This window comes from Pichia kudriavzevii, chromosome 2 (genome assembly GCF_003054445.1).
Source record: "Pichia kudriavzevii chromosome 2, complete sequence".
In the NCBI taxonomy this organism is placed as follows: domain Eukaryota; kingdom Fungi; phylum Ascomycota; class Pichiomycetes; order Pichiales; family Pichiaceae; genus Pichia; species Pichia kudriavzevii.
Window position 1 is genome coordinate 497,213 of NC_042507.1, and position 19,414 is coordinate 516,626.

A 19,414-nucleotide genomic window follows, 5' to 3' on the forward strand; every position below is an offset into this window, starting at 1 on the left:
GATTGATTGGTTGCCAACTCAAAAAAAGACGTGTCTTTTCTTTGATCATAGAGCTACATTTGTTTCCAGGCATACTATCACAATCTCAAATCACTATACACGTAAAATATCAAAACAGTAAGATAGTAAACAAGCAAAGTAGAACCAGTAGATGCACTGCTCTCCCCTGCCCCCCCTTTGATTGGAAGTACGCAAGAGTTTTTATCAAAGTAAATCAAATTAACTTGCAATCAAAATGTGGAACAAAGATAATTGGTCAAAGATGTAGTTGAGGCTGCAAGCCTAACTGATTCAACAAAACATGCAAGATCCAATAATAAGTCCCTTAATGTGATGGTATAAATGTAGTTCCATTTTTAAAAGCTAGATATAAGCACCTGTATAAAATATCAAGCTTTCAGCAGGACACCATTTGTGGAAAATAGAGATAATCCATACAAAAAAAACCCACATAAATAAGGTCACCCAAAATACGTCCAAACCTAAACAGATACCATGTTTATTTGAACCTTTGGTTTTATCAAAATGCTAAAAGTTAAGCAAAATTCCAGTTCTTTCGAAATAATCATCACAGACTTTCCTAAAGGTTTTTTTAAGATGGCAATCAAAGGCATCGATGTTTTAAAGCAAACAACAAACAATCAACTGCTTGGATACAACACATCAAGCAACTGGGAAAATAGACCTAATCAAAGCTACTTGTAACCAGTTTAGGTAGGAAAGAAACTAAAAAACATAGCTTGATCTTGTCAATGATAGCCTCTGTCTTCAACAAAAACAAGTTTTGACTCCTTGAGTATGAACATCTCAATTAGTGGGAGAAAAATTTCATATTTTGAGCGGGCATGCTCCCTTTTATATGTTTTCTTTTTTTCTTTTTCTCGCACCATGAAAGTTATAGTAAACTATTTCCGATAAGAGGAACTGTCTTGAATAGGTCTCTAAGGAGGGCATTTGGAACAGTTATTCCTAGATAAGTATTCAGATATTAGGTTAATACGGAAGAACTAAGCGGAAATATGAGCAGGCTCACTGGATCAGATCTACACCTTACTTTTAGAAACTGGTCCACTTCGGGATCAGATGATAGTGCCAACTCCGAGAGTGATTTAGAGCCAGATTTACAGGATTTAGGAACTCAGAGGAATTCAATAAACTTATCCACTGTTTCCGGGTTGAATGGCCCAAATAGTCTATATGAAGGTGCACCTGGATTGAATGCAGAAGCTAGGGCACCACCAAACTGGGGATCTTCGTTGGTATCCCATATAAACCCTAACACAAGGGATAGATATTCTTTAAGGTCAACTGAGGGCGGTATTATTGGAGGTATTCGCAGACGAGGAAGTATCCATGTCAATCCAGATTTATCAGTGAGAACGCTTGATTACAATGAAGATGATGAAACCACAGAAGGTTTTATGGATAATTGGGTTTACGGACACTCGTTTTTCCAAAGCCACGCAGAGCATGAAGCACTTGCTAACCATTCACGTTTGATTCATCAAAATGGGCTATCGGCTATGATGAATAATGTACTTAGGTGCAGATCAGCGGGGGAGGACAAACAGGATGCACAGCCTAAAAAGAGAAGTTACCTTCAAGCTTGTTTGGGAGGCACAAGTACACCATCTCAATATATATCAAAATCTAGCCTTAAGGATAAATTTCAGCCATCGATGTATTTGCAAAATGGGTCATTCTTTTCGGTCTGTGACCTAATAAATGGGAATAAAATACAACTGAAATTTGCCGATGTCAATTACCAAGATCTAAAGGCTTCAGGAGTCATACAAATAGGAGATGTTACTCTTTCATTCAGCGGGGAAATTGTGGATTACCAGCATAATGATCTTCGGCTAAACTGTGAGAAACAATTCATTGATGGAAACATATTTAATAATCTCTTGAGAAACAGGTTGGTGTTCACCAAACGATTTGACAGGCTATTTGACGAAACACCAAGAAAGCATTCATCTGAGAAAAACTATTTGCCTTTCAGTATGAATAGATTAGGATATATACTTTCAAATTCAACCAGTTCGAAAATCCAGAATCTTATTTCCTGTTCAACACGAATCACACCGTCCAAGCCAAGAAAATTTCCTAATGGATCAATATTTAGCCAAGTGCAATCGTGGCATGATTCAAGTGTTGATGTCTATAAATCGCTTTCCAGGTGGTTTGAATTACCTCCGTTGAACCAATATAGCTCTACGCCTTCTCCCCCAACCCCTCCTCATTCTTACTCTCATCATAGGTGTGTGAACACACCCGAAAATTTGTTAACATGCATAGATTGTCTGAATTCTATGAACTCGAATTTTGTTTTCCTTAAATTAGAAATAGATATCCAGGATTTGTTTGAACAATCGCATAGGGAGTTGGAGAACCTTTATATTTTACCGGATGGTATTTTCAAGAAGCGTAGAAAATTTAAAAAGCTCTCAAAAAGATATAACTCCGATAGGAACAGAGGTTCAACTAAGTATTCAAATAGCAGTATGAAAAATAGAACCACTTCTGCGTCATATGAGACACTCAAAATTAATGGAGAACATACAATAGCTGTCAAACACTCTCGATTGGAGAATAACAAAATCAGCGCAAGACCAAATATACAGTACAATGAAAATTCACAAATATATAGAAAAGATCTACTTGAACACAAACATCTGTGTGGAGTTAACGTAGATTTTCTAAATGATTATGACCTTTTTGGAGATACAGATGAGGATTTGACTGATACCATGGATTTCACCGACAATGAAGACGTGTCAGATAATTATATGCCCTCACATAATGTTCCAGATGATACTTTGGCAGCAGTGTGGCCGTTGTCCACGGAAAGGTTAATGGAGCATCATCCTTTAATTGACCCTGAAATTGCAAGTAACGATGGTGATGCCAGTGACGAATATGATAACTCCTATACACTGTCATTTAACGGCAATAGATCTAGGCGATTGTCTAGACTTTTATTCAGCATTGGACTGAACTCTGATCGACCATCATATCAAGATCATCCTGTTCCAGCTAGCCAACTATATAAGAATGACGCATCAAGGTTAAGCTTGAAATTGATAGCAACAATTAATAGAAGTACAGGTGATTTAAATATAATTCCGGCAAATCTAGATCCAAACTTATGGACCACTAGTGAAGTTGATGGTGAGCTATTTGATAACGTTGAGACTTTTGGAAAGGTGTTTAATTTGTTCATGAACTCCTCAAAGGAATCAATTTTTGATACAGAATCTACTAGAAACCTAAAAAACTGGTTGATCAATGAACGTTTCGAAGAAACAAATTACGTTAAAACGTTACTGGCATTACAGGTCCTCTCAAATCCCGGGATTGTACATGCTTACAAGAAAAGGAAAAATTTATTTCTTAAAAAACTTTCATCTTCAAATAAATATCTTGCTTTAACTATCCCCAATACCCAACCCAATAAATTCAAAAAATTCAAAGTAAATAGTGATAAAGTTGAGTTACCACACAAAATAATGCATGACGAGCTAACTAACCTTGCGGGAGCGATATCGAAGTTTGATGTTGATAATGATAGAGTGTTGACATTCAAGTCCGGGAAAATACCAACTGGATCAAACATAAGTTCTTCATTTTCATTTGCATACGAATAATACTGTAAATGGTCTATTATTTGTATGTGGGTGTTTATTATCTACAGGCTCGTTTTAATGGTATTATTTGTTTGTAAAATATAAACAAGAAACTAATATTGGGTCCAATTTTTGAGTTACCACATACTAGTTCCACTTCTGTTGTCTTTCCTTCTTTGCTCCATCCACTCCTTTTTACACTCCCTGTAAGCCCGAAAATACTCGCCACAAACCTCTTTATAATCCTCGTCGTGATTTTCCATACATCTGATTGCCATTTTCGATGACTCCTGGCATGGGTCGAAGTATTTCGACGGTTCCTTGACAATGAACTTATCCTTGATAGATCTCTGTGTTGGCCTATCAGGATAAAATCGGACTTCTTCAATCTGGTTATTATTTTTCTTAACAAATTCTTTATTTGTGTCTTTCTCTTTTCTTTCTAGTTCACGAAGTTTTTTGTTGTCAACATAAACAGCCTCCTCCGGTTTTAAAATGCTAGGAGCCAACTTCTCTAAGTATTCTGTTAATATGAGCTTTTTATTTCCTTGGTTAGTCGAGCTTTCTTCTGGCTTATCTGTTGGCATTGTGTTGAATCGTCTTTCTCTACTGTACAATCAAGAAAAATGTTAAGCTTGATTCAGTTTTAATCAACAAAGGCCAATTTCGTTGAGCATTTTACTTTCAAGATTGGTTAAATTTTTTACTAAAAGTTGAGAATTTATTTTTCTTTTCTAACAAAAAAAATCAACTAAACCTCTCTTTTTCTTGTAGCCAAATCACTGAGAGCAATGCCAGCTGTTGGTGACTTATGTAAACGATGCAAGAAGCAGAAAACTACTATACTATCACGAAAGGATACTTTTTGTGATCCATGCTTTGTTCGATTTATTAGGGGCAAACAGAGAAAACAAATGCAGTCTGAAAAATTCAAGGTCAAATTCAAAAAAACGGACAATGGAACTAGAATTTTGATGGACATGAGGAACAATCATGAATCATATGCTATGTTTGATATTGTCTTTTCAATGTTAGTTGAGCAGCTTACTCAAGGACCAAAGGCCGTCAGAGGTTTTGACCTAGTAGTGTGTGTTATTAAAGATTCACAAGATCAAGTCAATATTGAAGGGATAAAGGAAATGTACGGTGAATCTGAGTTAGAAAGACTAGGCATTCAATTTTTGGTGATTGATCCAGAAGCATACATAAAAATGCATCATTATGAGCATTTAAGACTAGATTTAAAAAAGTTTGAAACCATCAAATTCTCTGATTCGAGTTCAGGATTCTCCTACGAAAATGTCATAGCCCAGGTATCTGATAAATCAACTAGAGAAGATATTGTTGAGATTTTACATGAAGACATGCTTGTTCAAGCATCTGTGGATAACAAATGTACGATGATTGCCAAACCATTTTCAATGACTAAACTTGCTGTTGATATTTTATCAGATACCATCCGTGGGCGTGGTTCGGAAATACCGAGGTTTTCCAGAAATGAATATGTAGGCTCATTTGAAATGATTTACCCATTGCGTGATATTCTCAGCTCTGAAATAAAAATATATTCAAGTATACAAAACTTAAATTCGTTGTCTTTAGAACTGACCAAGACACAAAACATCTCGAATATTTCAACGAAGAACAAAACCGTCAAAGATATGGTACTTGAATATTTCCAAACTCTTGAGGTAGAGTATCCTGAAGTTGTTTCGACTGTGGTCAAAATAGGAGGAAAGCTAACAAATCCTGAACCTTTGGGTCAAAACAAGAAATGTGAGATTTGTAAAGTTACGATTTTTCATGATCCAAAAACATGGCTAGAACAAATTACTGTTCCCGGATTTGTAGGTCCCCGGAATGAAGAAGAAGAGGCTAATTTCAGAAGATACCTTGACTCTATCACAGAAGAAAATGTTGAGGAAGATAAAAATGTAGGATTTGATGAAAAGGTCAATCTTTGCTATGGATGTATGGTCACGTTAGGTGTTTCTGAAGTTAAAGATTTCCAGTGGCCGCAAAGACCTACAAAAGAAGAGGTATTAGCTGAATATATCATTAGCGATGGCGAAGATTAATGCAGCTGAAAGGTGGTACTGATCATCATTGAAATATAGTGCTGAGCTATTTTATAGCGAGCATGTATATTTTTTAAACGAATGTAAATTAATATATTTTTTTATAGATTGATTTTTTTTTTTTTTCAAGCCAATCCTACATTTTCTACAACTCTTCTATCTAAGGAAACGAGAAATGGTTAAACCTGAGGTATCTGTTGATAAGGATGTTGAGGAATCAATGCTAGCCCTAAAAAACTTGGAAGTTGTAATTCAAGAAGCAGAAGCGCAAGTTGAGAAATTCAAAAACAACTTATTTAAGCCAATATATGACAAAAGAAGAGAGTACATTAAAAAAATACCTAAATTTTGGTACGTTGTACTTGTAGAGAACGAGGATTTCCAAGAATACGTTAGAGTTGAAGATATGAAATACATTGAATCCATATCTGATATTTATGTTGAATATTGGGACAAAACACCAACTACCCAAAAAATCAATATTCCTAAGAAGGGTTTCAGAATAACAGTTCAATTTGATTCTTCTCACGCAACAGACTACAAAATCAAGTCGCAGACTATAACAAAGGATTTTGAGTGGATTTTAGATCAAGAAGACGGAGTACGTAAATTAATTTCAACGGCAGCTGAAATTGAATGGCCGCAAGAGTTGCAATCCATAAATCCACAGATTATTAAGCAATTCGCTAAGGATGAAGGCAGATCGTTAACAGCTGATGAAAAGAAAAGGTACAGACAGGGTATGAGGTCATTCTTTGCCTTTTGGGGGTGGACAGGTCGCAAAGCTGGTAAAGAATTTAGAAGCGGAGAGGAATTGGCAACCCTAATTGCAGACACAATATTCCCTATAGCATTAGATTTTTATACCATGGCATCTGTCAATGATGTTCAAGATGGCGATAGTGAAGATCAAATTAGTGGTGAGGAGTTGGATCTAAGTGAAACTGAAGATCCCAGTGAGCCAATGTATAAAAAGCAAAAAATATAAAATCTTTCGAATAAATAAGTAATATAGATTTCCTTAAGTATAAATAAACCAATACACACCTAGAAACAAATGTTCCTGTTTAATCTATTCCAATAGTGGAGTAAATCGAATGCGTCTCCCAATCACATGTGGCGTCAATTTTATCTATTGCCTTTAATGCATCTAATATACTATCGTAATATGGTCTTCTAGTTTGGTGAATACCAAATTCCTCACCATCAACTTCGGACAGCAATTCTTGAATACCTGAATCTTTGAGCAACTTGAACAAGTGGTTACTTTTGAAAAGTCTGGTAAAAAAGACATTTATGCCTCTCCTGTGATACCCTTCAATTAATTCGTAGAAAGTCTTTGTGGCGGATGAATCGATACTCGTCATTCCGTGTAAATCGAAAACAATGTGTCTCAATTCTTTTCTAATTGACTTAGCACCAGGATGTTGAGCTGTTGATCCGTACAATTCAATTCTTTTCAATCTTGCCCTCATATCATTAGCGTTAAAGAAAGTTAAGGGTTCTGCTATTTTGACAATAATACAACCTTCACGATCTTCTAACTTAGGAAAAATATCGGAATTTTTTAGTTCTGTGTTGGATAGGGAATACTCCGCATTTTGTTCAGAAGACGCCCCTTCTACTACATTGGCCAAAGACTGATATCCAATAATGGATTGGCGACGAAACTCTTTATAGCCGGGAACAACGTAGTTGTCGATTTTCCTAGGAAAAGATTCGGTGCTTGTATCTCTTGCATCAGGATTAACAAAAGTATCAGTACCAGCTACTCTTGTTAAAATTTGAACTCGTGATTGTGTGGAATGCTTCAAAACCCTCATCAATGAGTAGAAACACCCTAGTGCAACACCAATCTCGATAGAGTAGTACAAGGAAGCTAATAGTGTGACCACAAATGTAACCAATTCGTTGATACCTCTTGTACGTATATGAAATTTTATTTCACTTGGAGTTTCCTCAATCATTTTCCAACCAACAACTGCAATAACAGAATTTAAAACGCATATTGGTAAATAGTACACGCTGTTCAACATCTTGAAAGTAACAAAAAGGGTTGTTAGTCCCATGCATAAGCCAGATACTGGAGACTTGGCACCAAGCACTGCATTCAGCTTTGATCTAGAATAACCACCAAATGCAGGCAGCGCACCAAACAATGAAACAGCACTACCCACAACCCCTAATGAAACCAATTCTCTATTTGAAGAGACCGGCGTTTCAAGTGTGGAGCTCAAAGACTTACCTGCAGTGGACGTCTCAAAAAACCCGAGGATCGCACAAGCAAATGCAATGGGAAATAGCTCCCCCCAATGAGCTCTATTTACTGAAGAGAATGGATTCTTCAATTTCAAATTATCTAAGGAGACTTCACCAATCACAGACACTTCTTTACCTTCAAAGTCAAGAGCATAGGAAAAAATTGTAAACAAAATAATAGTGAATAATATTTCTGGAAAGTATGAAACTTTCTTAAATTTCTTTTTGATCAGCTTTTTTTTCAAAAAGCCCAAAAAAAGTAAATTTAGAAAGGAAAGTATACCTACAATGGCTGTTATTCTATGGTATTCTCTCCAATAATGGACTAAAAACAGAAACTTTTCAATGGCAGAGTGGACATGAACAGTGGGAGGTAAATTTTCCATTATTTCCTCTAAGCCCAATATAGCAATACAAGAGTTTAAAATCATAGAAAGTCCAATGGCTGTTATGAATCCTTTGAGTAGTGTTCCACATAAAACATTATCAAGAAATCCGAATCTCAATATTCCAAACGTAAATAGAATCAGACCCGAAAGAAAAGTTAAGTTACACAAAACATCCACAGGGTCAATTGATGGATCATGTTTTGTTGTTCGTTCAATGCACTGTCCTATAATCATTGAAACGGCGGCCTCGGGACCCACAATCATTTGAGGAACAGTTCCCAAAAGGGAATATACCATTGGACCGATAGTTAGTCCCAATAGACCAGATGAAGTGGGAACATGTGCCACAGCAGTGGCAAATGACATTGATAGAGGTATCTGGTAAGAAGCTAACGTCCACCCAGCCAGTAAGTCATAACCAAAATATTCGAGTTTGTATTCCTTAATCCAGCTATAGCAGGGAATATAATAACAAATTTTCCTCTTTAACGATACATCACTGGAAACCTGGTAAGGAACAGTCCTAGGAGTAGAAGTCAGAAAATTGAAGGAAGATGATACTGATTCTGACCGGGAGTCATCATGAATACTACTTTCCTCAGTGTCTGTATCGTATCGAAATGTCCTATATCTATCTGTAGAACCTAACCTTTTCATCAGCGGGGTATTTTCTCCTGACTCCCGGTGCCTTTCCGTTGGTTTCGGAACTGATCCCAGACCTTTTCCATTTTTTCTTGGAGAAGGAGATTTGCCTAGCATTTCATTGACGTACATGCACAATTCCAGCGTTTCCACATGAAGACGCACCTTGTTTATAATAATAGAAGTATTGTAAACGTGCAAAATTCATGCCTTCACCCGCATCCGAGAAAAGTATGAGGCACAGATTCTCGTTTTCTATTGTTCAAGACATTGTACCGAGTTGCATCGAGTCAATAGGAGATACGGATGTACCGAATGTCTCTTCAGATACACCCAGTTTTTTTTTTTCCCTCAAAGATTAACATTTTATATTTTGAAGTTTATTAAGTACTACAATCCTGCTTGGGAATTGAAATGGAAATGGAACAAACAGATCCTGGCTTGGCCATGCTTCTTCTCCTAGAACCATTTCCTGTTGAACCACCAGACTACGAGTTGACACTTCCAAGGGTTAACAGACCCACATACACTGATTTTAAGCCGTACAATGAAAAGCTACCCTCTTATTCCCCTACTGTTTACAAACTTGGAGTATTGTATCGAAAAATGGAATGGACTTCTCCATTTGAAATGGCGCAACAAAGAACATGGAAACCATACATCTTTGAGTTGAATAATACACAACTGAATATTTATAGATATCCCGCAGAAGCTGATGATTCTATACTCACGAAATTTGATCCACCATCATCATTCTCAAGCAATAACTCTTACTCCTTATTACATCCCTACCATTATCACCACTTAATGCTGAAAAAACTACAACATCAAGTGGCGCCTACGGCACTAGCATCTAATGATGATGATGTGATATATTCTTATAATGAAGATAATTTTCGATCAATAATGACAACAAAGACTGACTTGAAGGCTTTGAAATACTTCAAATCGATTAATGCTCTGGAATCTACAAATATTGTGCGCTCTTATTCACTTCAATATGGTAAGATCGGCTTATCAATTGATTATAAGAAAAAACCGCATGTTTTCCGCTGCAGATTTGAAAGTGAACAATTTTTGATCGACTTCCCCAATGCAGAAGGAATGGTGGAATGGTATAATGCAATCAATTTAGGAATTGATAATTCTCTTGATTTGAATCGTCGTGAAATGCCAACGCACAGGACTGTTCCCAGACGGAGACGTAGAAAAGTTCAACAAATGAATCACCCACATTTTTCATCAGCTAGAAATATCGCGTTAGGTTTGGGGTTTGCAACACCTGGTATGTTATCGGATTCTAATTCCTCAAGTGGAAAATCTTCAACTTCTTCAAGTGGTAAATCCAAAAAAGAACTAAAAGGCTTATTCAAAGGTAAATCGATTGATAGTATTTTCAAACTTGGCAAATGGCAAAAGTTTGATTCAAAATCAAGACCTGCTTCTTCAAACAGTAATAATAACCAGCTGATTACTAGTCATAGGAATATGAATAAAATAGGTTCTGATCACAGCCATGAATCTTCACCAAGTGCACATGTAAACACCGGTTCTTTTAAGGCATTTCCTTCATCAGGTAGATCAAATGCTTCTGGGTCCCCTGAAAGATATAACAGAGAAGGTTTGCCTATTGATGATGATGGCTTTGAAATTGTAGAAGAATATGATGATGAATTCATTGATGATGATGAGGATGAATTTGTTGTCGACGATGGCACTAATGGACGGTCTAATACGCAGGACGACTTAGATAGTTCAATTGAAGATACCGATCAGGAGGATAATGAAGAACTGATCGATGAAAATTTTGATGGAAATATTGGGTTTCTTATCAATAAATTTCAAGAGGGGAAGCCATCCCTTTCTGCTCTTGATACACCTTCATTTTCATTGAATTCAATCAGCAGCTGTACTGCTTCAGGCATAACTTCTATGAATACAGGTTCATCGAAACAACTTTGCAAATTAAGAACATATCGTGAATATATTGCCAAACCGTCGCCATTATCTGTCAGGGCCCAAACTTATCCGGCACAACGTAAGATAATAAGAGACTCGATACGCTGTATGGTTCCCTTAACTGAAAATGAGAGATGGATTGGTAAATTTCTATTATTAGATTATGATTGGAAATATAAACCTCAGTCGAAGGAAGATGTTGATCATCACTTCCAATCAATTGAAGTCCTAACTCATGTTTCTGATGTTGGTTCCAAGTACAAACATAAATTCCGTAGGCCATTACAAGAATGGATTGTGACTCCGAGTGGATTACTTCCTTACATTAATCCATCGGCATTCCACTAAAAGTAAGATTATCATTACAACAGCACTATATTCCCCAAATCAAACACTATAGATAAACAAAATATGTAACGAATAGAAGTAACGATATTTATATATCACATGCAAATAAAGGAACATGTGTACTGTTATAAAAACTACGAATATCTAAGAATGAAACGTGAGAGATGTTTCTCTAGGAATAACGAGCTAAAATTGATTTGCTGTTGTTCAAAAAGAGTCCGCGTTCAATAAAACCACCACTGATATTGTTTGCCATTCATAATGCTGCTTCCCCTTATGAACTGGACATCTCATTTCATAGTATACATTCCATCTTAAACCGACACGATGTCTGAAGTTGAATCAATTGTCCGCCAAATTATACAAACATCGCCTGCAGGGGATGACACTACAATCATAAAAGATATCAAAACCTTGCTAAGCAATGCGAATTCGGACAGATTAATCTCCAATGTATTGCGTGACCATTATACCCAAGAAGTTAAAAACATACAAGACTGTGGAGATATGAAGCTAGTTAGAATAAATGGTGATTATAGTATCATCTCCAACTATAATCAAAAGGGTTTGAAATTTTTTGATCTGAAAAAGGATATACTATTTGACTACGATTTCATTGGTAACAAAGTAATCGATATTGAAAGTGGGGTTCCGAACGAGTTGAAAGACGAATCGGTTGAGTCATTACAAGAAGAACTAGAACAATACATAAGCGAATACTATAATGAATCAAGTTATGGTATGGTTATACCACACAATGATGGAATTAAAGTCTTAATTGTGGGTGAGAAATTAAATGATGCAAACTACTACAACGGCAAATGGGTATCTGTTTATACACTAGCAAACGATGGGAGATTTTCTGTTGTCTTTAAGATCAAAGTTCACTATTACGAGGACGGGAATGTTGTAATGAATAGTGTGAATGAAAAGGAAATTGGACAGTCTACCAAGGCTCAGTTGATCAATGATGTTTCCAAGTTTGATAATGAATATGAGCTTGACATTATGAAGAAGATCAACTCACTTAACGAAGAAAAGTTCAAAAACTTGAGAAGGTTGATGCCAATCAGTAGAGCAAAGATCCAGTGGGGTAGAGCCATTGGCAATTATAAACTTGGACAGGATGTTGCAGGCGGTAGACATTAAGATAATCACAAGTTAGCATTACAATACAAACAAATATATACATAAACATATATATATATATATGTAACCGAGCCCATTAGTTTCTAGAAAAGATATTTTAAGGAATAGTATATGATTAAAAATATTAAGAAAGCTATACCGACCATTTTTATAACTTTGGGATTGGTTCGGATAACGTGTGTGAGTTTGGCGCTTGTTGCTTTAATACTATCGGATAACGCTGAAAATTGGTTTGATAATGAATTAAGCTGTGAATTGTCTTCTTGAGCATAGTTATTGATGTCATTGGCAATGTTTTTAAAGATGGAGACCTTATTAGCTAGGGCATGGAATTGGTCATCGTTAGACTGTTCGTATTGTGCAGCTCGGGACATTTCAAGAGAATTGGGGGTTTGATATCGTGTAGTGGTCTGTGAGATTGTTGAGATGGTATGGCAATTACGTTGGTCATCTCAGTTACATATGTAAATCATTATTGTTGCAGCACCCTTTTTGACATGCGATTTTCATGTTAGCGAGGATACTCGGTCAAACTCAGCCTTGGCAAATAAGCAACTAGGGAAGACATGGAGTACAGCCGATGGCTACAGAAAACAGCCTGAAGATAACGATATAAAGTACAACGACGCCACCACTGGAAACTACAGAAGAAAACAATCAAGAGACAAAAGAAAAATACAAAATATCAGTAATGAAGTTGGTCGCATGATGTATAACTGCTCCATAAATGAGACCGGCGAGTCTCGAAGACAGCTATTTCTCAAACGCAAATTATCGGTCATCATTTAGAGAAGAAAAAAGATAAAGCTGACTATAAGTACCAGATAAATAAGATCCTTCTTATTGTATCTCGTGTCCACTTGTTGCAATAGCAGGACATACAACTGCTTGGTGAATGATTCTTCGCCTCCCTAATCTGAAGGAGAATGCTCACTATTTATACGATGCCAAAGAGAACAAGCAAAAAGAGAAAATCAACTCATTCGCGCATCTCTTTGAGGGTTTTATAGTATCACGTGCTTTTTATGAGGGCTAAACTTTTGTACATTTTTACCCCTGCGCACCGCACACGGAATTTTGATGCTGATTTTCCCCTCACATTTTTCGATGGCCCCTCGAATGGGGAGTGTCCCCTCCAGGGGGCGGAGAGAAACTAGCTGTGTGAGGGTGGTTGGGTGAGGAGCCTGGACGAGCTGTATACACCTTTTTCACACAGTATGGTGTAGGGTTCATTGAAAGATATCATACTGAATATATTGTTGAATTTGAATTTCGGATTTGGATCTTTTAAATTTTAACATCCTACAACAAATAAAGATGTCTGCAGAATCCAAGGTCGTTTCAACCAACTGGAGATTAGTCCAAGTCGGTAGAGTTGTTTTAGTTCAAAACAAGTTAGCAGCAATTGTTGAAATCATTGATCAAAAGAGAGTATGTATTATTTGAAAAAAAAAAAGGAAAGAAGAAAAGAAAGAACAACTACAGTTGTCTGTTTTAAGCAGAAGTATAGCTGGATAGTCAGTTGGATAAAATGAATGGTTAGAATTCAAAGCCTACAAAACCATTTCTCAAACTTTTCGTAGCGTCAGTATTTGTGGATAAGAAAGCCAAAACTGACCATGAAATATTGATCTGAATAACTGATGCATTCTAGTTGTTTTACTAAAATGAGCTGCTTATGATTGTGTCACAAGAGTACTCGATTTTTATCGTTACCATTTGGAAATAATCCAGGAAATAATAATAACCATTTTTATTATCCAACTATTGATTGTGTCGTTCTTTTACATCTCCCATGAAAGTATACTAACATTAAAATTCCTTATTTATCATAGGTTTTGATTGATGGTCCATCTGTTGCAAGACAAGCAATCTCTTTAGGTAGAGTTGTTTTAACTCCATTAGTCTTAGAAGGTCTACCAAGAGGTGCAAGAACCGGTGTTGTCTCTAAGAAGTGGGCTGCTGCAGAAATCGATGCTAAGTGGGCAAAGACCAGCTGGGCAAAGAAGATTGCACAAAGAGAGAGAAGAGCTCAATTAAATGACTTTGAAAGATTCCAAGTTTTAGTCTTAAAGAAGCAAAGAAACTTTGCTGTTAAGAAGGCTTTAGCAAAAGCTTAAATTTCCGAACTTTAATTTCTACAATTTTTAAGTGCTAATATATCTATCCTTTCTGTATAAGAAGAATAAAACATAATCAGAAAACTCTTCCTATCAAGCATTGGAACGTAGAATTGCGATATTATGAGTTGCTTAACTTACTATTATACAAAATGTTTATAAAAGATCTAACTACCGAGATTCTTGACCAAGTCTGCAAGCAGTGGATTAATGTCAGGTGTTTGGTTACTATCGTTAGGTAGTTCAGTGATGTTTGGTTTTGATATAGTACTAATGGTGGGATCATAATCATCATCGTTTTCAGCCTTGGCGTCATCTTTAGGTGCCTCCTTTTGCAGGGCTTGTTGGGATACCAACGGTTTCAACCTATCAACGTCACGTTGAACAACAAATAAAATGTACATTTTACAATCAGATGACTCGTCATCGAGAAGATGCTCGTACATATCTGTTGAAAATATACTAATTAATGATGGACTCTCTTCACCATCGATGATCTTACTCCTCGAATAACATAAAAGATAAATATCCTTGACGTACCTCAGTTTGTGGTCTATAACCGCATATTTGGATGTAGAGTGATAAACTGACCATATATTCATAAAAGTGGCATTATCAAAGTTCACACCTTTAATCTCAAACAAATATAGGTCTCTCGATGCAATGATTTTATCCAAGTACGTATCTGCAACGGAACTAGGTAATCGTCCCTTTGTTGCAAATTGTGTAGAATCAACTGTAAAATCGTTGATAATATGATGCGCATTATCAATCATTTTCCTCCTGTCCTTGATTGTCGATGTAACAAAATCAATTTCGCAATCTAAACTATAATCAGGGACTACTAACGTACCTTTACATAAACCTCTCTTACTCTTTGAATGATTTGGTGTGTTCGGTTGATTCGAGGGATTTAATAATGATTCAGTGTCTACCTTTGGTTTCGCTGATGTTTTTTCCTTCACCTTATCCTTAGTATCTTTCTTTTCCTTTGGTTGAGAATTGCCATCATTCAAAATATTGTCAAATATGTCATCATCCATAATGTTATGAGTTTCTGTGCTTTCCTCCCCCATGGCAACAAATGAATCTTCGTCATCGTGATTGTCGTTATTTTCGTTTTTCAAGTCCCCAGCATAGTCATCTTCCTCGTCGTGAGTCGCATTCATCATGAAATTAGGGGGCGGTGTGGTATGACTATGCTGTTTACCATACCTTCCTCTCAGTTCTCCTTCTTCTTCATTTTGTTCTTCTCCTTCTTCTTTTTTCTTCAGGTCCTGAATCTTTTCAACTTCTTTATTCCTTCTATCGTTAATGTCAAACTGCGTATCGGTGTCACCAACAATCTCCACCCCCTTCAAGGTATACCTAATTTTAGGTAGATTACTTGTGTCATTCTTAATGACAACGTTTTCAATTGCCTTCTGTTTAGCTTCCTCGAGCTTCTTCTTCTCGCTTGCTGTAAGCATATCTTCGTTTGATAGTGTAGGTAGCTGTTCGATTGTAAACTCACCGTCAATTACTCGTTTGATTAGGTGAGAATTCTTAAAATTAATTAATAATGTTCTAGCCTGTTGTTTATAGCTGGCCTGATCGTTTGGATATAAACCATATAAACCATTTTCCAAAATTTCGGCCCACGACTTTGCTAACTCACCAAGTGTTTTACCATTCAAAAGCTCTTCGTTATTAGTTTTCGGAATAAACTCCACCAATTTAGTCTCAAAGCTTTTAACGATGTTTTTGCGTAAAGAATCTAAAGTATAAGTAACTTTTAAAGGTTGATTTACAGTTTTGGTGAAATTCTTGTCTTTAAGATTCGGTTGCTGTAGTTGCTGTTGCTGCAATTGCTTTTGCTGTTGGCTTTCAATTGATGGAGATTTTATAGTTTGTTTCTGTTTCTTAGTCTCTCTTTTTTTAGAAGGCAAAAGTAGTTTTTTAGTTGGCTTGGTATCATTATCAGAAAATTCATCGTCACTATGAGCACGCTTTTTTGATTCTTCATACTCATCATCAGATTCTTCTAATGCACCGGCATCTACAACTTCTTCTTCTTCTTCTTCTTCTTCACTTTCAGAGAGGCCTTCAATTTCCTCCTTTTGTTGATCTTTTGTCTCTTCTTCATCTTCCTCTTTGTCTTTCGTTTTTTCGTTGTTTTTCTGATTATGAGATTCCGGTAACCTTAAGGAAAGATACCTAGCATAAGACATTTTCCTTCTCTTATTAGCATACAGGGGATTGTCTGGATCACATACATCGCACTTATAGTCATCAGGTATATCTTCCTCTTTGGCATCCTTAAAATAACACTTTATATGTTGCCATGTCTTACAATTCTCACATTCAACCATCGGACCAAATGGGTCGTCATCTTCGTCATAATTTAAATCTGTACTGGCACAAACCAAACATCTTACTGATTCGCCTACAATTGGGACATATGCAGGTTGTTTTCTCGTTGTTGATTTCTTTTTGATAATTTTAGGTTTGGATAACTTATCTTGTGGCTCATCATCCAGGCGTGACGAATGAAAGCCTTTTGTAGTTCTCGATGACCGACGCACACTCATTAATGATTAGATTTGAGTATAATAGATTTGTTTTTAGCTTGGGTTGGCGCAGGTACAATATTAGTCGGATGAAGGATTCAATATGCTAACATATAATCCTACCAGAGTTACTCATCCAAGGCTTACTTCGAACTAAATGGAGAACTTTTTTCCTCAATAAGCATTTTTCCGCTAGATGTTGACAATTTTCGTTTGAACTAAAAAAAATTACTCGCGGGTGGTTCCCGTTTCAATAATATGTATCGGTAAACAGGTATCAAGACATTGAACACACGTCAGAACTTGTTGGCCTTGAAACAAGTGTCTACAAACGGCAGTGATAATAATGGAAAATAGAAATAAAGTGGCACCGCTGTTGGACCTTGATGTTCCTAGTTTGATATCAGTAGAGTATCCCTTGAGGGTAAAAGATACTAATAAGGCAATTGACTTAATTGGAGGCACAGAAAAGTTAAAGAAATGCTTTATTGAACCAGATATGAAACTGGAATTGAGATTGAGGCCCAACGATCCATTTTCACATCCTATACGCTCTAACGTAGTTAAGAATTCCAGCAATGTTCTAATAAACTTCAGACTCCCCAAGAGAGTGCTAGCAAAATGTGGTGGAGATGTTAGGAAAAGTATTGAGTATTGTGAGAACGAAGGTATTCGGTATACTATCAAACCAGTCGGTGTTTTAAGGCAGAATTACAAATTCAGAGAACTAGCTGATTTCCAAAGAATAAACAAAGACTCTAACTTTTCTAAAACATTTGACGAATCCATAAGGAATGGGAATTTTGAGAAAATTGCTGAGTTTAGCAATGAGCTAATGTCTAGTATGGATGCCTTGCAAAAGTTTGAGGATGGAGATTTGGATATCCCACCGTTGGTCAGGTATGCCCGTACAGATGTGTCTCATAACTACAGATACCATGGAAAATTACTATTAGACGAACAAGGTGAATGGTTGAATAAATCAGTTAAGTTGTACACAATTATCGTTAAATTTGGGGCACAAGTACCGACTGAACATGATCCAGCATTGGCAAAGGAACGAGAACGGGTGGAGAAGGAAATTGAGGAAATGAGAGAGGATGGAACTCCGGAGAGGATGATCCATGACTCACCCTCATACATACTATTAGAGTGTATCAAAATCTTGAAAAAATTATTCGATATGAAACCTGTTTGGATTCGTAGACATATTTACTGGTTGCTGCCAAAGAAATATCGACCACAATTGAAATTTGCATTACCATTTGTATCATTCACATATTCTAAAGGGCCATGGAGACATTCATTCGTTAAGTTTGGATATGATCCAACTAAAGATCCGAACTCATATAAATATCAAATTGAGGCATTTAGGAGTAGTTCCAAGGTCAACCATGATGTGGAGATTGAAAAAGTCATTGAGAATGATGAAGACATCTATATATTGCCGCCTACGTTGTATGACTATATCGATGAATTTGCCAATCCAGATAGTGAAATTAACAAGTTACGGATTGGTAAGATTCCAAGACAGATCTTTTTTGACGGGAAAACTGCATGTAATTCTCTAAGTTTTCAAATTGGTGATATTTTGGATGATGAAGTCAAAAAAATACTTGAAAATCTCAAGCTTGAGCCTGTTTGTAATATTGAGACAGGATGGATAGATTTTACAACCTTGTACAGGGTGAAAAATGTCATCAAATATAAGCTAAGGTGTATCAGGGACGGGACTGTCATCAGCGAAGATAGAGTGCATGAATTAATGAACCGGACAAAAGCAGGCAGTAAGGGCGGCGAAGCTAGTGAGGAGAGCGAAGGTGGTGATGATGTTGATGATGACGATTACGATAACGATGATGGTGATGATGATGACCCTGTTTCTGATCCTGCTGATGATAATGGTAGTGAGGAAATTGGTGATGATGAAAACGACAATATGATTAAGCAGCGTGACAGCAACGGAGGTACTAGGAAAGATGGGTTAAATAATTCGGCGAGTACAAACAAGAGAGATAAGGCCATTCCGAAAGAAAACGGTAATAGCAATGGTAACGACGACAGGGAGTCTCTACGTGGAGTCAAGTTTCGTGAGAACATGTTGAAAAGCTGTGGAGACGATCTTCTGGATCGGCTCCAACGCCTCAACCCGAAAAGCGTCAACCTCATCACTGAGATCGACGAACTCGTCAAGCAAGAGAATGTTATGGGTGATCTGTTACAGAATCCTGCTTTAAAAGAGTAGACCAACTATATACCATTTTAAAAGAGCATGCTTCGGCGTTAAGAAATGGA

The 19,414-nt window shown here is 36.7% G+C and overlaps 11 protein-coding genes across 11 annotated transcripts; 7 read left to right on the forward strand and 4 right to left on the reverse strand.

The window, feature by feature from the left end:
- Window positions 1-1,019: 1,019 nt before the first annotated feature.
- Window positions 1,020-3,647, forward strand: C5L36_0B02550 (uncharacterized protein; the record flags this gene model as incomplete). The annotated part of the gene is made up of 1 exon (XM_029464614.1): window positions 1,020-3,647. The coding sequence occupies one exon, from the start codon at window positions 1,020-1,022 to the stop codon at window positions 3,645-3,647; it is 2,628 nt and encodes an 875-aa protein (XP_029320473.1).
- A 116-nt stretch (window positions 3,648-3,763) lies between these two features.
- On the reverse strand, window positions 3,764-4,213 carry C5L36_0B02560 (uncharacterized protein; the record flags this gene model as incomplete). Its single annotated transcript, XM_029464615.1, has 1 exon — window positions 3,764-4,213. The coding sequence occupies one exon, from the start codon at window positions 4,211-4,213 to the stop codon at window positions 3,764-3,766; it is 450 nt and encodes a 149-aa protein (XP_029320474.1).
- A 204-nt stretch (window positions 4,214-4,417) lies between these two features.
- Window positions 4,418-5,704, forward strand: C5L36_0B02570 (uncharacterized protein; the record flags this gene model as incomplete). The annotated part of the gene is made up of 1 exon (XM_029464616.1): window positions 4,418-5,704. One exon carries the CDS (start codon window positions 4,418-4,420, stop codon window positions 5,702-5,704), a length of 1,287 nt encoding a protein of 428 aa, XP_029320475.1.
- Window positions 5,705-5,879: 175 nt separating this feature from the next.
- C5L36_0B02580 (uncharacterized protein) lies at window positions 5,880-6,692 on the forward strand (the record flags this gene model as incomplete). The annotated part of the gene is made up of 1 exon (XM_029464617.1): window positions 5,880-6,692. The coding sequence occupies one exon, from the start codon at window positions 5,880-5,882 to the stop codon at window positions 6,690-6,692; it is 813 nt and encodes a 270-aa protein (XP_029320476.1).
- Window positions 6,693-6,771: 79 nt separating this feature from the next.
- C5L36_0B02590 (uncharacterized protein) lies at window positions 6,772-9,126 on the reverse strand (the record flags this gene model as incomplete). Its single annotated transcript, XM_029464618.1, has 1 exon — window positions 6,772-9,126. The coding sequence occupies one exon, from the start codon at window positions 9,124-9,126 to the stop codon at window positions 6,772-6,774; it is 2,355 nt and encodes a 784-aa protein (XP_029320477.1).
- A 282-nt stretch (window positions 9,127-9,408) lies between these two features.
- Window positions 9,409-11,301, forward strand: C5L36_0B02600 (uncharacterized protein; the record flags this gene model as incomplete). Its single annotated transcript, XM_029464619.1, has 1 exon — window positions 9,409-11,301. One exon carries the CDS (start codon window positions 9,409-9,411, stop codon window positions 11,299-11,301), a length of 1,893 nt encoding a protein of 630 aa, XP_029320478.1.
- Window positions 11,302-11,628: 327 nt separating this feature from the next.
- On the forward strand, window positions 11,629-12,450 carry C5L36_0B02610 (uncharacterized protein; the record flags this gene model as incomplete). The annotated part of the gene is made up of 1 exon (XM_029464620.1): window positions 11,629-12,450. One exon carries the CDS (start codon window positions 11,629-11,631, stop codon window positions 12,448-12,450), a length of 822 nt encoding a protein of 273 aa, XP_029320479.1.
- Window positions 12,451-12,533: 83 nt separating this feature from the next.
- On the reverse strand, window positions 12,534-12,824 carry C5L36_0B02620 (uncharacterized protein; the record flags this gene model as incomplete). The annotated part of the gene is made up of 1 exon (XM_029464621.1): window positions 12,534-12,824. The coding sequence occupies one exon, from the start codon at window positions 12,822-12,824 to the stop codon at window positions 12,534-12,536; it is 291 nt and encodes a 96-aa protein (XP_029320480.1).
- Window positions 12,825-13,767: 943 nt separating this feature from the next.
- On the forward strand, window positions 13,768-14,570 carry C5L36_0B02630 (uncharacterized protein; the record flags this gene model as incomplete). Its single annotated transcript, XM_029464622.1, has 2 exons — window positions 13,768-13,881; window positions 14,286-14,570. 2 exons carry the CDS (start codon window positions 13,768-13,770, stop codon window positions 14,568-14,570), a joined length of 399 nt encoding a protein of 132 aa, XP_029320481.1.
- A 167-nt stretch (window positions 14,571-14,737) lies between these two features.
- Window positions 14,738-17,140, reverse strand: C5L36_0B02640 (uncharacterized protein; the record flags this gene model as incomplete). The annotated part of the gene is made up of 1 exon (XM_029464623.1): window positions 14,738-17,140. One exon carries the CDS (start codon window positions 17,138-17,140, stop codon window positions 14,738-14,740), a length of 2,403 nt encoding a protein of 800 aa, XP_029320482.1.
- Window positions 17,141-17,465: 325 nt separating this feature from the next.
- C5L36_0B02650 (uncharacterized protein) lies at window positions 17,466-19,364 on the forward strand (the record flags this gene model as incomplete). The annotated part of the gene is made up of 1 exon (XM_029464624.1): window positions 17,466-19,364. The coding sequence occupies one exon, from the start codon at window positions 17,466-17,468 to the stop codon at window positions 19,362-19,364; it is 1,899 nt and encodes a 632-aa protein (XP_029320483.1).
- Window positions 19,365-19,414: the final 50 nt, after the last annotated feature.